The 16,644-nt window shown below is 42.4% G+C and overlaps 1 protein-coding gene across 14 annotated transcripts in view; it reads right to left on the reverse strand.

Annotated features, from left to right (window-relative positions):
- LOC111943844 (membrane-anchored junction protein-like) overlaps positions 1-13,738 on the reverse strand; it is a 30,622-nt gene extending 16,884 nt beyond the window's left edge. For 8 of the 14 annotated variants that reach the window (XR_015275065.1, XR_015275064.1, XR_015275063.1 and 5 more), the window contains exons 1-8: positions 10,278-13,738; positions 9,519-9,639; positions 9,183-9,228; positions 7,809-7,884; positions 5,937-6,062; positions 4,594-4,625; positions 3,710-3,819; positions 1,304-1,358 (exon numbers count right to left, since the gene is read on the reverse strand). Coding sequence is in view for 7 of the 14 variants with exons in the window: in XM_086846372.1 (XP_086702498.1) it covers positions 1,304-1,358; positions 3,710-3,819; positions 4,594-4,625; positions 5,937-6,062; positions 7,809-7,884; positions 9,183-9,228; positions 9,519-9,639; positions 10,278-10,353 (642 nt within the window). In the remaining 7 variants the exon portion in view is untranslated. Of the gene's footprint in view, positions 1-978; positions 1,165-1,303; positions 1,359-3,709; positions 3,820-4,593; positions 4,626-5,936; positions 6,063-6,413; positions 9,640-9,763; positions 10,027-10,273 lie in introns of those variants that run through there. The other 6 variants (XR_015275066.1, XR_015275067.1, XM_086846371.1 and 3 more) reach the window with 6 other exon arrangements.
- Positions 13,739-16,644: the final 2,906 nt, after the last annotated feature.

The following is a 16,644-nucleotide window of genomic DNA, read 5'->3' on the forward strand; positions in this document are numbered from 1 at the left end:
ACATCACAGTTCCAGTTTACCCAGAAAGTGCTCAAGACATGTCCTCCCACATTAGTTAACACAAGAGGAACTTGCAGTGATCTCTGCCACCTGTAGTATGTTTCTCAGGGTCCAAGCTGCTAACCTGGAGCTCCAGCTTTCAAGGACTCTAATGTCTTGAAAACTGTACAAAAACCAGAGGAATTCTGGAGACACTGATTATAGCAAAGTGGGGAATAAAAAAGCATCATTCAGAAAACGATACTTATCTCACCAACAGTGTTTTGAGTACTTGAGGAAAAGCCAGAGAAGGCATGTGTAGACACCTGTCACTAATACTGCAAAGGTAAGCAGAGCTGGGGGGGAAAAGGGATACAAGTTTTACAGACAAATAAACCTGCTTGTTTTAGAGAAGTTATTCTTTACTGAATGTTCCCAAGGAGTTATCAGGCAGTCTTCTCCTGTCTTGCAAATCCAACAGACCTGTCAAAAAACCCTGCTCTGAAAGAAAGTTTTGGGCTTCCTTCGTGGGCAAACCCAAGAGAAATGTGTTTGCCTCCTTGGAAAAAAAACACTTCCAAAGAGTTAGAGAGGGGGGGAAAAGCCAGAAAGGTGATAGTGTGGTAGGGATTTGAATTGAATTTAGAATGGGTATCCAGAAAATAGATGAAGTGTATTTGGGAGGATGTGCAACAGCCAGGAGGACACGGGCATTGGGGTATGCCTAAGAGCAGCTCTGTCTGAGCAACCTTGGAGCCTGTGGGCTACAAGAGAAAGAATCTTCTCCTCCTAACAAGGTCTTTGGAGAACAGTGGCTTTAGAGACCAACAGCCAATCCCTCTGGAACAATCCTGTCATGAATCTGCCTTCTGATGCCATAGTGAGAAAAGGCATGGCAGTGTTTCAGCCACAGGGTGATGCCTGCATGGCCATCAGCAGAGAGAGGTGGGGAGTGGCACATGGTCACAGCGAAGCCAAGGTAAAGATGCCAGCACCCACTGTTGGCCCTTTGTGGAATCCTCCATAAAGGGGCATGTGAGATGACAGAGGACTGGAGTCCTGGAGAAAAGGCAGGGCATCCCTCAGGCTCACATCTCAGAGGCTGAGCTTACCCCCAAGCTTGTAGCTTGACAGTCAGAAAAGCTTGTGTCATCTCAAAAAAACCATAATTCATCCCTTTGCAGTCTGGAGAGGAGTAAAAATTTATTAGGGTGATGCAGGGAAAAAGGAGACTAATTACCTGCAGGCATTTTTATGCTTGCCACTGTAAGGGTCCAGGACTAAATAGGTGCTGTTGTCTCTTTCTGAATATTCTGTAGCTTACCTTTTCAAATCCATGCTCTGCTTTACTCATCTGGTGAAGACACTCTGCTCCAGTTCTAAAGATAAGCAAATAAAAACTGAGTTTACAATAAGTCACAAGAAGGAATCAGCTACTCCAAGTACATCACTAGAAACCAGGACTATAGTAAAACTCTACTCAACAAGATAGATACCCTTAATCTGTATTTGTACTCATGTTTCAAACTCTTCCTTAAAAATGAAAATATGCACTCATTTTGCTTTTCTATGACAAACAAGCAGTTAAAAAGCGTTAAATGAAAAGGGGGATGAGCAGATAGCTGAGAGAGCTTGTGAATCTTACAAGGTTACCAGAGCAGATAGCAAAGAACCACAGAAAGATCTTGCAAGGCTTGGTTGTGGAGCATTAAAATGACAGAGGAAACTCCATATGGAGAAGTACAAAGAGATGCATGTGCAGAAAAACCATCCCGGCTTCACTTGAGGTGATCAGAATCACTGGCAGTGTCACTTGGAAATTCTGATTTCTCAATGCTCAGTAGCACCCCAAGAAAACCCAACCCCCCCAAGAGAACTTAGGAGCAAAAGAGCTTGTCCAGAAAGAAGACAGAGAGCTGGTCTCACTACAGCAGACACACTCCTTCCTGGGGCAGGGAAGATGCTCAGCCTGAATGAGCTCTCCAGTATAACAGTGTAACTGGAAAAAAATGACAGAAGGCTTGAAGCTAATGCTCACAAATTTGATTTTGAATTCAAGCATACACTTAGGAATTATGGATTGTTCTAATCATACCTGCTGAGGCAAGATACAGGACCTACAGAGAACTGCTAGACTGGATCATGAAATAGTCTTTTTTCACCTTGTATTTTATTAATCTACAACTTGATTGTCTTTGGCTAAAAGAAATAAAAGCATTCTGAATCCTGGGCTCATTCTTCCCTCATATCCAACAGTTGTACTGAGAGTAGAAACAAGCCAGGGGGATGGGGGAGGGATTAAAGGACTACATTTGCATGAGCAGGAGAAGAACTGGCTTCAAACTTTGTTAATATCCCTGCATGAAACACATCTGGGAATTGGGAAGGATATAAGGCAACAAGGTAGATGATTGCATATAGTCTGTACATGGGAGGGGAAAGGTGTGTGTAAACACTTCTGACCATGGATGGATCCACGACTGTTTGACACATACTTGTAAGGATCCAATACAGGTATACATTTTCTTCTTTTAAAAAAAATAAAAGAAGCCTGCCAGCCTGAAAATAACACTGGGTCTCTGAGAGGTAGTCAAGAACTAAGCCCAAGGTTAGCCAAGAGCCAGTTCTGTACCCCCACACTGAAGGTGTCCAACAACACCCTGAGCTGAATTAGGCAGAGCTCTGCCAAATCACTGTCTTCAAGCAGTGATCTCTGCCCTCTGCTCAAGGCTGCTGAGGCACCTCTGTCCCAGTCTGGAGCAGAAACCCCAGTACATGACTGGGACTCACCGGGGTAAACTGAGGCTTTGAGAGATGAGGCTGTTTAGCCTGGAGAAGGCTTAGGTGGGATCTTACCAATGTACACCTGATAGGAGGGAATGAAGAACAGAGAGCCAGGCTCTCTTCAACCTTCTTGTCTTCTGGCAGGACAAGAGGAAAAAGGCACAGACTGCAAAACATGGAATTAAATTTGAACACAAGAAAAACCTTTTTGACTAGAACTGTGGTCATACACTGCAAGTGGCTCTCTCTCACAGTTGTGGTGGTTCCACCCTCAGAGTCTACTCAAGACCTGAGGGAAATTGCTTTGGGTGACCCTGCTTGAGCAGGAGGGCTTGAACTCGATGATATCAAAGGACCTGTCCAACCTCAACCATTCTGTAAAATCCAAAGCTAGAGATCTACTTGGGAATCACCATGAGAAGTATAGCTTCTCACATGGTGAAGTTGTGGGAGAATACTCCTGTGTACACACAACATATGCAATTTCTCGAGACTTTAAAGCAGTTGGAAAAGAGCAAGTTCCAAGGTGTTTTGCCATCAGCCTTGAGCCAAGAGGGCAGAATTCATCAGCTGGCTCAATGGAGCAGGCTGGGAGGCAGGTGGAAAACTGGTTCCAGTTCTTCCCTTGCTGTCCTAAACTCAGGTGTGCAAGTCAGTGCACTGTTCTGTCTGGCTGCTGAGCTATCACCTCACTGTGACTCAAAAGGTGATGTGAACACAGAGGAATTAAACAGGCAGAGCTTTGGTGAATGGTATGGGAACTTGGAAAATACAGGACCACTTTCTTCCCAATATAAGCAACGATGCTTAGATTGTGTTACCCAAGGAAGAAAAGGAAGAAGAAAAATGGGGCAAAGGATTGCACAGAAATGAAACATGAAGAAGGTACAAGAGACATTAAAAATATTAATATGTGTCCTGGGAGACTCTTTTGGAGTCAACTGACCTGTCCATACATGATTGTGGGCATGAGATATCATCTCTGACTTCCACTCTTCTCCTCTTCACTACTTCTTTCGTTGCAGTACTTTCTGACACTTCGTTTCTTCTCCTGACCTTCAAAACATTGCAAACTGGGTAGTGATAACAATTGATTTTGACTTTTCTATTTTAGAACAAAATTCATAGTTAATGTACATTCATATTTTGCAAAAATTGTCCCTGCTTATACACTGAAAACCAAAAAAGGATTCAGGACTGAAGAAGCAAGCACTGGCAGGTCAGCCAGAGAATTATGCTCAACCGTTTTAAACAAAGTATTTCTTTCTAGGATATCTTATTTCCTCCATTTTCAGAGGACTGCCAAGGAATGTAAGTAGCAGGAATGCAGAGGTAGAAAAAAAATCCGTAGGGGAATCTGGACACTTCTTTGGGGAAATTTGGATTTGAATTATTCTTCTTTAATTCACTTCAGACACTTACCTATATTGAAAATAAACCTACCCTGAGCTCTCATTACACAAAACCTCCTCAAATAAGCATAACTTTGCTGTTTACAACACAGTACCTGGGGAACTAAATTACTCAGCAATATCAACCTCACAGATTCTTCCAGTGAGAAAAGACTGGACAGCTCACTCAGGCTGGCAGAAAATCCGGGGAACTCAAGGCAGCAGGCTCTTAGGTCCTGATACAAGACTGCTTTCGAGGCCCAGCAGAACTACTACAAGAACTTCTCTCCCTTGGATGGCTCCAGGTGAGAATTTGGTGCCACTTTACACTGACTGACTAACTCCTAGTGGTAGGAGAACTCTAGCATTGCCTAAAGGCATATATTCTGCTTCTCAAGAATACTTAGAACAACAAAAGAAAACCAGATGCACAACTTACAAGCTTATTACTGCCCTTTTTTACTTCTTTACCTGCAAGAGAGGTATAAAACTTGGTGAGTATTTAGACTGGACTTTAACTAACTGAAAAATACATTTTTGCACTGCAGTTCCTCTTCCAGGAGCAAGATAAACTACTGGACCTGCACAAGATACACTGAAATTGAAAATGTTCAAATACAGCTCTTCCTGAACCAGAATTCCTGGCTATGAACACCAGATATCAATGGGATGTGACAATTGCTTGTCTTCAAGAAGTCAAAGGTGTCTTCAGAAGACAAGGGCCTGAAGAACAGTTAGCATCTCACTGTGCTTTGGGCACCAGATGGAAGATGCAAGGACATCTGGAACACAGCCCCTAGAGAATACTGGCCAGCTGTAGGATGTATGGGGTTCACATGTATTTCCCTGAAAACAAATCCCCACCAACAGAAATTTGAAACATCAAGTCTGAAAGGAACAGAGCCTTATACTGATCCTAATTTTAGAATAGTAATGCACTACAACTATCTGGATAGGGCAATTAAATACTGGAACAGGTGTAGAGGGAAGTTAGTGAACTCTCCATGGCTAGAAACTTTTACATCCAAACATGGGATGTTTGATAGTCTAAGAAATTATTAGTTTCTTAGACTTCTTCTTTCTCTTGGTCATTTTATAAAGATCACATTATCAGCTAAGCAGTCATTAAAAAAAAAAAACCAGTAACTTTTTTCAGAGCTTGATAATCAGAACAGGAAATAGTAAGAATACTCAGTTTTCACAAAAGAAGTTTAAATGTAGAGTCCTTAAGGAGGCCTTAGTTGCAGCCTGAGGTTGTTCAGAGAATTCACAGAAAACCTGGAAAACGAGACACTGTTGAGGGGAAAAAGTTTGCTAATTATATAAAAGAGGCTATTACCATGATTACTATCATTATTTTTTTACAGAAATCCATTCTTTCTTTAGTAAAATAGCAACAAAGAGTGGGATGTTCTCTGTCAACAAACATAGTAAAGCACAAGGAAGAAAAAGGTGTCCCATATACATGCATGTGCTGGCTCCAGCCCAATGACTGACATTAAAAATGAAGGTTGGGAGCCAATGGGCACTGCTTCATAAAAATACCAACTAAAGAGTCAGCCGTGGTTGGAAAGACAACAGGAAATTCAGGGAATTTTAGAAAAGCAATATGAGACAACAAAGTACACCCTGTTATGCTCTATTTCAGACTCATGGTACAGTTATCCCACATGCAGTTTTGTTTTCTCTGATTCAGATACAGTAGGAGAAGGAAAAGAGAAAAGCAAGACATAGATCATAGATGTTTCCCAAAATTACCCAAACACAATCACAGTGACTTACCACAAGATATACTTTGCTGAAATGAGTTCAATTCTAGGTACAACTTACAAATGTAGGGATAAGGCACAAGATGGACATTCTCATGTTTGAATTTCATCTTTGATACTCGCTCCCATTTACTCAAATCTGAGAAGAATGGTAAGACTTAAAAACACAACACTAACATTTCAAAGGAATACAAGTCCTGAAGATATCTCCTAAAGCTTCAAAAGACACAGCACACTGCACATGTGCACAAAGGAGCAAATACAACCTGCTACTATGAACTTGTGTAACGCACTACAGGAAACACTTACCCAGGTTTACTTATCCACACTGCCCCGTCAGTCACCTGTATTAAGAGTGTTCTGTTCCCTTAACTGTGTCTGCCTTTAGTATTGGCACCCTCCTGCAAAAAACCATGCCAGGCTCTTCTAAACCTATGAATAAAAAAACCCCCTCAGCAGTCTTCCCAATTAAAAAGGAATTATTTTAAAATTTTATTTAAAAATTTTATTTAAAAATTGAAAAAGATTTGGATTCATAGAAGCAGCATCATTACTTCACAGTTCAAAACAGGAGGAAAAAGATAATTTACATGACAGCCACCACAGTTATAGCCTTTCCTTCATGTGAGTGCAGGTCTGACATCCAGGAGCTTCTGCTTGGAAGAACAACTGGTGCTGGACATGTCTCTTCACACACCTCTGATCTCAGGGAGAAAAAGGTGAAATGTATACTGTCAGTCCACATTTGCTAGCAGAAACTAACATCCCAGGGACAGACAATGATGAAACATTGATACAATCAGTTCCTTTAAGGACTGAAATTGCCTGGATTTTGGCTTGAAGGACTCATAGCTGGTGATTAACAGAGTCGCTCTACAGAGAGGAGCCTGACACACCAACTGAAAGACAACTCCTCATGCCAGGCCTCTGAGCTCACAGTTCTCTTCCAGGCCCAGTGCTGCCTGAGCATGTGGATGGACTTACAAGCTCTAGAAATACAAGTTTGTGAACCAAACACTCCTCAACACACAGGCAGAACTGGCTGAGCTTAGAGAAGCAAACCAATAATGGCTGGGTTGGCTGCCTCCTGTATAATGATGCTCTTGGCTACATTATCTTCCTGCCTCTAACAGGAATAGGTTGCTGTCGTATGTACCTGCTTCAAACAGAGAAAGAGGATGGCCTCATTCCTGTCTGCTATTAGGAGGCATAATGCAGTCTTCAAAGACAGGAGGGGAATGCCTTGGAGCTCTTCATGACTCCTGGGCACTCAGAATCACAGGAGGTGATGCCAGATCTGATCCAAAAGCTGACACACCTTTAAGATGGAAAATGCTAACATTTAACTGAATTACTTTTCTCTTCAACAAAAGCCTCAGGAGAGTAACTTCTTAACCCATTACACAACAGCAACTACAACAGAAATATGAAGTCATCTCTTTTTTCAAATTACTGTTGTTTTAAATTAACAATCTGCAGAATATGTAGCAGACACGACTAAATTCTGTCCAGTTGCACAAGCCAGAAGACAAAAACGAAGGCCAGTCCGTGCATTCTGATGAAAAAACACCTAGAAAGCAGAGGAGCCTGCAGTACAGCTGCTAGCTAGAATAATCCAATCTCAAATGCCACAGCACTTCTATATCAAAAGTGAAATCCCAGGAAACCACACTCCTCAAAAGCTGTGCATGCCAATATTCATGTATAGTATCAGCTTCTCTATGACCATGCTGTGCAACTGCACAGAGCTTTTACAGTACTGTCTGTGGACAGCAGCCCAACGCCTCTGCAAACTTTAGGGAAGATGGAAAAGATCTGCTGACTGGTCCCAAAGGAGACAAGATACAAGTCATTGAATCTTCTACGAGTAGGGAAGAAAGGATACATGGAAAGACAGTGAAGTGGTCTGTAGAAAATGGATGTAAATCATCAAGATTTCCAAGGATTACTCGAAAAACTTCCTGGAGAGGCCAAAAAAATAAACAAAGGAAAAATATTAAAAACATCGTCACAATTCCACTGTCAAGTACACTCTCAAGGCTTGGGGAAAAAATTAACATTACTTTCCAGTTTCTGTGAATTATGGAAGACCAGGCTTGAATTATGGAAGACCAGGTTCTATATACTCTGCTTTTCCTTCTCCCCTTCTCCTCCCCACTCCCACCTGCCATTTTAGAGTGCACTGCACTGACAGACTCATAGAAATTTAGGTGAATGAGTATCTTAATCTAGAATTAATAGAAGAATTACTATGGAAAAATGAGGAAAATCATATTTAAGAAGCTTTAAATTTAAGGAGTGTCATTTCATTTTTCCAGCAAAACACACATAGCATTTACCTACTCTTCTTTCTCTGAATATTGACCCAAATCAGTTACAAGGGAACTGCAGTTAAGCCCCAACAAGCTCCTCCTCTACAAACACAAAACTTTTTCTTGTAATACCTTTTAATATTTTCAAAAGTGAAAAAAAAAGAAATGTAATTCTTCCTATCAATTAAAATCAGCACATTTTCTTCAGTAAGGTTTTTAATGCAATTACTATATTCTGAATATCTTTAGAAATTAATAGGAAGGAACATTTTTAAGCAGGCAATATATTTGTCTCAATTTCTTAGTAATGGCAGAGTCCTTCTTATGTCTCAGGAAGAAGATAATAACACAACTCATCAATTGTGACCATCAATTTGTGTCCAAAATTTGGACACAAAGCAATGGCATCATTAAAGGAACACCCATGGGTTCCACAGCTGCAAGGAAAACACATGCAATTTAGCATTAGATTAGCCTCCATCAAGCCAGCCCACCAGTATTGCCACAGCTCCTGAAAAACCAAGGGGTATTAACAGCCAGTCAAGCCGGACAACTTGAAATTGATGGTCAGTTTTGAGGTGGAGACTAAAATCCTGAGAAAGAGCTCCTGCAAGAATCACTCTGAAGAGGAATCAGATAGAAACTGTCACTAACTCAACAGGAAATGTTGAAACATGGAAACAGCAGTTTCCATTTGTCCAATTTTAAGAGTCAGTAGCTTCTTTGGAATATTTCAAACAAAAGCATGACTCTTCTACACTAAATTTTGTCTGTTGAGGAATATTTTTCATTAATGTAATTTTTTTTTTCCACACTCAGACTCTCCAGGAAGTTCCCCATTATTCACACCTGAAATGCTGCATTTGACAAAATACTGTCAGTGCCATAACAAGCATTTGCTCACCTAACACCCATCTGAGGTCCTATGGACCTGCCTCAGCTCCTACCTCTGACTCCTTGGCAGCACTTTCAGTGAGACTGAGATTGGGAGAACTGTGAAACAAAGAGAGAGCTGGAACCATCCCAGTCAAAATGCAACAAAGCTACATTTCATGTAAGAGTTTAAACAGCAACAAAACATAATTCCCACTGAACAGGAAAAAATACTTAACAGGCAGATTAATTCCTCATTTATTACTCTTAAAAAAACATCCCTTATTCCAAGGATTGCTCTGTGCAAACTTTCTACCCACTTGTATTCTGTGTTTTAAGGTCTTGTATTAACTCACTACCACATGCAGTCAACAGACAGCAGGCTGACTTCTTGGCTTTAACACACGTACCTGTTGAAGTTGCCATACCGGATTTTAAACTTGTACACATGCCTGCCAGCATGAAGAAACCTTGTTTCGGGCAATGGATAGGTGAATGGTTTCAACGACATCTCTCTCCCCGAACGCCAGACTAGCAAAGCAGGAGAGTCAAAGGTTAAGTCCTAACCCCCCTCACCACATCTCGTTCTGTCATACGAAAAGATTACATGCAGGTTTTTTTCTCCAGGGGACATCAGCAGAGAGAACTCTCCTACCAGTCAGCAAAAGGCTGATCGGAGTGTCCGTTTCAATAGCGCCTATTTTTGAGCAGGATCCGAGGACAGACCTAGAGCAGACGGTCACCCCGTCTTCAGCTGTGCTGCCCTGCACCTGTTTCTGCCGAGGTCCCTGGAGCTTTAGTGGCCTCCCGCCCCGGGGCCGGCAACCCCCAGCCCCCTCCGCAGAGCCTCATGGGGCCCGCGACCCCCTGAGGGGGAGCCCCGGCTGCCGCGGATCCGGGAATCCCCGCGAGTCCGGCCCGCAAGAGCTCGTTGCTCCCCGCCCCCCCCGCACTTCCCCGCTGCCCCTCAGCCGCCGCCGCCGGCACCAGCGGCGAGCAGTGCCCGGCTGCCCCCGGGGTGGGGCGGAGAGCCCAGGCCCGCTGGAGCAAGGCCGGGCCCCGTTGCGGACGCCGGCCCAGCGTCTGCCCTGCCAGACGCGAGATGGCGCCGCCTTCCCAGAGTCGGGGGCGGCCTGAAAGGTCTCCGGACAACTCCGGCGCCTACCGACCCCCCTCAGCTCCGCGTCCACCGGGCCGGGGCTGCCGACTGAGCGGAGCCGAGTGGCGCTCAGCCGAGCCCAGCATAACCGAGCCGAATGGAGCCGAAGCAAGGCGAGCCCAGCCCAATGGAGCCGAACCGAGCCGAACGGAGCCGAAGCAAGGCGAGCCCAGCCCAATGGAGCCGAACCGAGCCGAATGGAGCCGAAGCAAGGCGAGCCCAGCCCAGTGGAGCCGAACCGAGCCGAACTGAGCCGAAGCAAGGCGAGTCGAGCCCAATGGAGCCAAAGGGAGCCGAATGGAATCAAACCGGGCCGAATGGAGCCGAAACAAGGCTAGCCCAGCCGAATGGAGCCGAACTGAGCCGAAGCAAGGCGAGCCCAGGCGAGCCCAGCCGAGCCCCGATGCAGGTAGCGAGGAGGGACGTGGCCCAGAGCGGGTCCGCAGCTCTCCAGCCCCTTTCCTCTGAGGGGTAGCGGAGCAGGACGTGGTGGTGGCGGATGCTGGAGCTGGGCGGGCTTGGGCTGCTGAGGTGGCATCTCAGATGAGACAGAGGCTCCAGCAGGCACTAGACCTGCCACGAGAGGGGCTGGGGGTCGATCCTTAGCTACCACAGCACGTCTTTCTTTTCCTTTTCTGACTCACACAGCTCCTCTTCTGCTGCAGCCCCTGTTGTCCTCCCTTTATGTAACTGGAACATTTTATATACTACATCTTTTTAAGAAAGACTGGAATTGAAAGATCTTCCCTCTTCCCACGGTGTTAATACCCAGGGACTTACACAGCGTCCCTCGCCATCCACTCAGTGGGATGATCTCAAGTGCAGTTCCTATAAGCAGCTGCACGATGCAGCCCCTCAGCATTGGTAAAGACATGATGTAGAGAATAATTCAGCAGCTGCAGAACAGTTCGATTTTCACTGGCTTTTGGTTTTAAGAAAAGGAAAATAAGCTTAGGGAGTCAGGAAGTGAATTGACACATGAATTTCATGCACAAGCAGGAAATCGATAACTACGGGGAAATGATGTTCAAGCAAGCAGATAACGCAGTGGAAAACAAGCTTCACTAACAAAGCTAAACCCACCCTTTTGGGTGCATCTCAGCAACAAGGGCTATGTCCTGCTTGAGCTGCTCTTCAATAGCAAATGGGCGGCTCTAAGTTGGTTTTACAGTAGGATAGCACCCTCAGGAATCCTACTGCACTACTGCCAGATAAAGTGACCTCAAAAGCTGGAATCCAATTTATTTTTTTTTTAATTGTCTTAGCACTACTGTGCTTCCTGATATCCTCTGGTCATTCCTGGAACACTGTATGCACCTCCCCCTCTTACCCAGACTAGAGAAAATGCTGAGGGGGGAAGGCTTGCAGATGTAGTTCATCAAGTTTAACCCACAGCCACCTTTAATGTATGCCTGTCTTTCCAACATTTTCATGTCCAAGATCAATATATTTTATACACTACGTTCTTGTGCTCAATATTCCATTGATATGAATAAATGAGGAAAAAAACTGGTTCCATTCCCCTTCTCTAAGAAAATTATATGGTTTCTTTCAGCTGTACTCTAAAGAACTGAGATATGTGCCATGCAAAACTATTCAAATTAATGCCTAAGATGTTTAGGCACTTAGGAATTTTATTCCATTTTGTGTTTCAAAACAATTCCAGTAAACAAATATTTTTGGTAATAAAATAATAATCCAGTAATAAAGTATTTTTGGTTTATATAAAACACATGGTAAGCTCTTAAGGTGAGGTTTGGGCACAGGAAGTTGTCTGAGATTGACTTTTTGTGACAGTGACATGGCAATACTCTCTTGTGAGCAATTCCAGTATCTCCCAGTCCTGGCTGCTTCTGAAGAGAACCTGTGCCAAGGCAGGGGAAGGTACTTAGGCATTCTGAATATTTCTTTGTATATGCTCTGAAAAATGTCATTTGAACATAATATGTGGGAAACAGTAAAGGTAAGAGGACTTTCAGAAGCTGTGAAAATAGGCCTCAGAAGAGAAAAAGCAGAGAACTTAGAGCTAGCTGCAGCTGCAAAGCCTAAAAGTAAAGAAGATACAATATGCAAGGACATGAAACAATAGTTGAGTTGTTAGGCTTGGCTAAGCTGGACCTTAAGACTGCAGAAAAACAAGCTTACAAAATAGTAGAAGGTTTTAAGCTTAGTAATAGAATATAACAAACTGTTAATAGAAAGCAAACAAGCATTGTTTGGAGGTATACATGTGCTTTTAATGTTTGGCTAGAACAACTGTCTGTAAGCTTTAGCAATATGCTATTGCCTGAAAAACTTATAAAATGTTCTGTAACAAAGAGATTTTGGAGCTGCTTGTGGTAGACGTGAGCTTGTGCCATCTCCTGTGTCTGTAGCTGAGACTGGTGCCTGAAATAAAAGCTTCAGCCGGTGGTCCCATCCCGTTTGTGAGAAAATTACCCTCCAACAGTAATACTTGAAAAACAGTGAATATGGCCAATGTGATAATTTAACAGTGTGACTGTATTTTTAATTAAAAAAAAAAAAAAAGTTGTTTTCCAGTACTTTTTAAGGGATTATTATGAATATCCTCTAGACAGGTGGTAACGTCTTGCTCTGCCTTGGTAAGAAAACCCAGTGTTCTTCAGTCAGTTTTGCTTTTGTGGGCCTACTGTGTTAGAAAAAGAATTTGTTTCTTTTCAATGCTTGTTAGACCACCCAAAATTTTTTCTTCATTCTCTTGCTGTTATATACCTAGATGTGACTTGTTTGAATGTGTTACCAACAAGTTTTCAGGTTTATCTTTCTGCAGGATTACTATGGAGGAAAAAAGCCTCAGATGGGAAATGCTTGAAGATCTACCAAAAACATTTCAACACTGTGCAGGAATGCTCAGACAGAAACTACTGTTGTACCAAAGATAGGCACGTGTTTACTATAATTTGTCTCTGAGAGGTAAATTCATTCAGGTAAAGCTTTTAATTTCTTATGTATGTAATTTTTCAGTATGTAGCTGAAAAGACCAAGAATTTTGTCATTGTCTTAATCCATATCATAAACCAGAATCAAAATACTAAAATAAATGCGGCAGACTAGACACAACTATTTGGAAGACGTTAGAAGTGAAACCAGACCTTTGCATATATTTGTTCTTGTACTATATACACTCTAGAAACTGGATACATTAAAATTATATTTTAGCAACAGTAGAGTATGGTAATTTGCTGTATTCACAGAACACATAACAGCAATTACCTAATAGATTTTCAATACATTTTAGTATTTGATAAAGTTCTGTGTTATGTATGCAAGAATATAATTTTTAATGTTAATGCCATTGTCGTGGTTTTAAAGCAGTAACTAAAAAATTACTAGAAAACTTACTTATTTCTTGCTGTGAGATGTGGATTAGAACAAGAGCAAATCAGGGGTAAAACTTAAAAGGAATAAAGAAAGTTTATTAACAAAAGTACAAGAATAAAAAAACTAAAATAAAACTTCCAGAAAACTCCTTTTTTTCTCCCACTACCCAACCATTCCCTTGTTTACATGACAACATAGAGACAAAAAACTTTGGAACTTTGGTGTTTAAACAGTCCCCAATTCCTGCTAGAATCTTTTCATCAGTCTCTGTAGAGAAACAGAAGTCTTCTTCTGCTAATCTATGGAGTTTCTCACGAGAAAACTATTTCTGTTATAGTTTTCTATTTCTCTGATGCCAGCTGCCCAGAAATCTGCCATCAGATTTTCTCCTCCCATTTCACATCACTCTGAGGTGTGTATGGGTCCATGAGTCTAGGGATGTCATTTTTAAGGATGAGTTATTCAAAGGCAGAAGTTTTCTTCATCTGTTTCTGTGAGCCTCCCTGGAAACAGAAGTTTTTTCTTTGCCTCAAGCAGCCTGTGATAGACTGGCATTTAAGAAAACAAAGAGAAACACCTAAGGAAGTTAAAACCGCTGGAGGCTGGTGGGAGTTTGTCTCCTAGCCAACAGCTGGCCATTTCTAAGAATTGACAGCAGTTTTAACCATTGAAAAGTGAGATCAACCTGTGAACACCACCTTAAGACCTAAGCCTGGGAATTTCTTTGTTTCCTGGCTGTGAAAGGTAACAGAGCTCCAGCTGGCTTCCCGTCCCCGGCCCAGCCCATGCGGCCCGGGCAGGGGCTGGGCTGGGCCCAGCGGCTCCAGGCCGGGAGATGGGGCCTGCGGGGCTTGCCCTGGGCTCTGGCCGGGCCAGGCCGGTCCCTGGCTCGGCTGCAGTTTTTGCTGTGACTGAATTCACCAGAGACTGCCGAGTAAAGAGAGAAAAAGCTCTTGACCTGTGGCGGGCTGAGACAGTGACCACACTCTCCAGAGCAGCCATGAAGAATCTTCCATTGCAGACAGCTCCAGCTGCTGCTCCGGCAGAGATCACAGAACCATCTACAAAGCCTGGGCAAGATTTTAACCTTTTCATTACCCAGATAAGACTTGCAGATTAATCCTTTTACTCAGAGAGAGAAAAAGAGAGTAATCAACATGTAAAGAGACTTTATAAACTATAAGAGACAGTAAAGAAAAGAATTAAGCTTCAGAAAAGGTAGAGAATAAGGAGATGCTTTAATTAAGCTGAAATATTTTTCTGTTAAACCTATGGAGATGGACAATAGTGTCCTGAAAAAAACTCCTTTAATTCATGACAGAGTATATTGGGAGGAATAGAGTGTTCAAAGTGTGGATTTTGAGCAAAAGGTGGAGTAATTGTGATACAGTGAAGTGCTGGAACAGAGCGGGGAGAAGTAATAGTTGAAGATTTGGGGCCTTGAAGGGCAAAGAGAAAACTTCTGTTTCCAGGGAGGCTCACAGAGACAGATGAAGAGAACTTTTGCCTTTGAATAACTCATCCTTAAAAATGACATCCCTAGACTCATGGACCCATACACACCTCAGAGTGATGTGAAATGGGAGGAGAGGACTGATGACAGATTTCTGGTCAGCTGGCATCAGAGAAATAGAAAACTGTAACAGAAATAGTTTTCTCGTGAGAAACTCCATAGATTAACAGAAGAAGACTTCTGTTTCTCTACAGAGACTGATGAAAAGATTCTAGCAGGAATTGGGGACTGTTTAAACACCAAAGTTCCAAAGTTTTTTGTCTCTATGTTGTCATGTAAACAAGGAAATGGTTGGGTAGTGGGAGAAAAAAAGGAGTTTTCTGGAAGTTTTATTTTTTTTTATTCTTGTACTTTTGTTAATAAACTTTCTTTATTCCTTTTAAGTTTTACCCCTGTTTTGCTTTTGTTCTAATCCACATCTCACAGCAAGAAAATGAGTAGGTTTTCTAGTAATTCTTTAATTACTGCTTTAAAACCACAACACAGCCCCAAATCTTCAACTATTACTTCTCCTCTGTTCCACCACCTCACTGTATCACAACTACTTCACTGTTTTGCTCAAAATCCACACTTTGAACATTCCATTCCTCCCAATATACTCTGTCATGAATTAAAGGAGTTTCTTCAGAACACTATTGTCTATCTCCATAGCTTTAACAGAAAAATATTTCAGCTTATAAAGCATCTCCTTATTCTCTCTTCCTCATCTAAAACTTAACTCCTTTCTTCACTGTCTTTGATGATTTTATGATGTCTTTTTTCATGTTGATTGTCTCTCTCTCTGGGAAAAAGGAGTAATCTGTACGTCTCATCCAGGTAGTAAAAGAGTCAAAGTCTTGGAAAGCTGCAGATGTTCATGGTGTCAGGTTTCAGTTCAGCAGCAGAAACTGCAAACCCAGTCAGGCCGGCCGGCTCCGTTTCTCTTCCCCCCGCCCTCTGCAGCCTTGTCCGGCCTGGACGGGGGAGGGGGAGGAGGCCGAGACAGAGCCTGTTACCTCTTCAGAATCAGGAAACCAAAGAGAGCAAGAGAACCCTGGCTTTACATCTTAAGATGGTGTTCACAGGTTGATCTTACTTCTGAATGGTTAAAACCACCACCAATTCTCAGAAATGACCAATAATTGGTCAGGAGAAAAGACTCCCATCAGCCACCAGCAGCTTCAACTTCCTTAGCTCCCAAAGCTATCTTAAAGGTAAAGTCACCCTATGACAGCCATGATGTCACAATTATTTTATTTTGAGGAGTAATAGATTAAAATTGTTATTTATCATGGGTTTTACAGTCAGGAGTGGTAATTTAACCAAAAGTGTCGAAATAGTTCCCAAGCTGCATGTTATCGGCTTATTATTAGTTTTCTTTGAATAGCAGAAAATGAGACATACTTGATTTGTTATATTTTGCAATTCAAAATATACTAGTATTAAATATTAATGTCATTACTGTCACACTATGCTTGTGCAGCTGTGGACATCATCAAGCCTAAAATAAATACAGAATTTCTGCTTATACTCATTTATGTAT

This window comes from Cyanistes caeruleus, chromosome 11 (genome assembly GCF_971803275.1).
Source record: "Cyanistes caeruleus chromosome 11, bCyaCae1.hap1.1, whole genome shotgun sequence".
In the NCBI taxonomy this organism is placed as follows: domain Eukaryota; kingdom Metazoa; phylum Chordata; class Aves; order Passeriformes; family Paridae; genus Cyanistes; species Cyanistes caeruleus.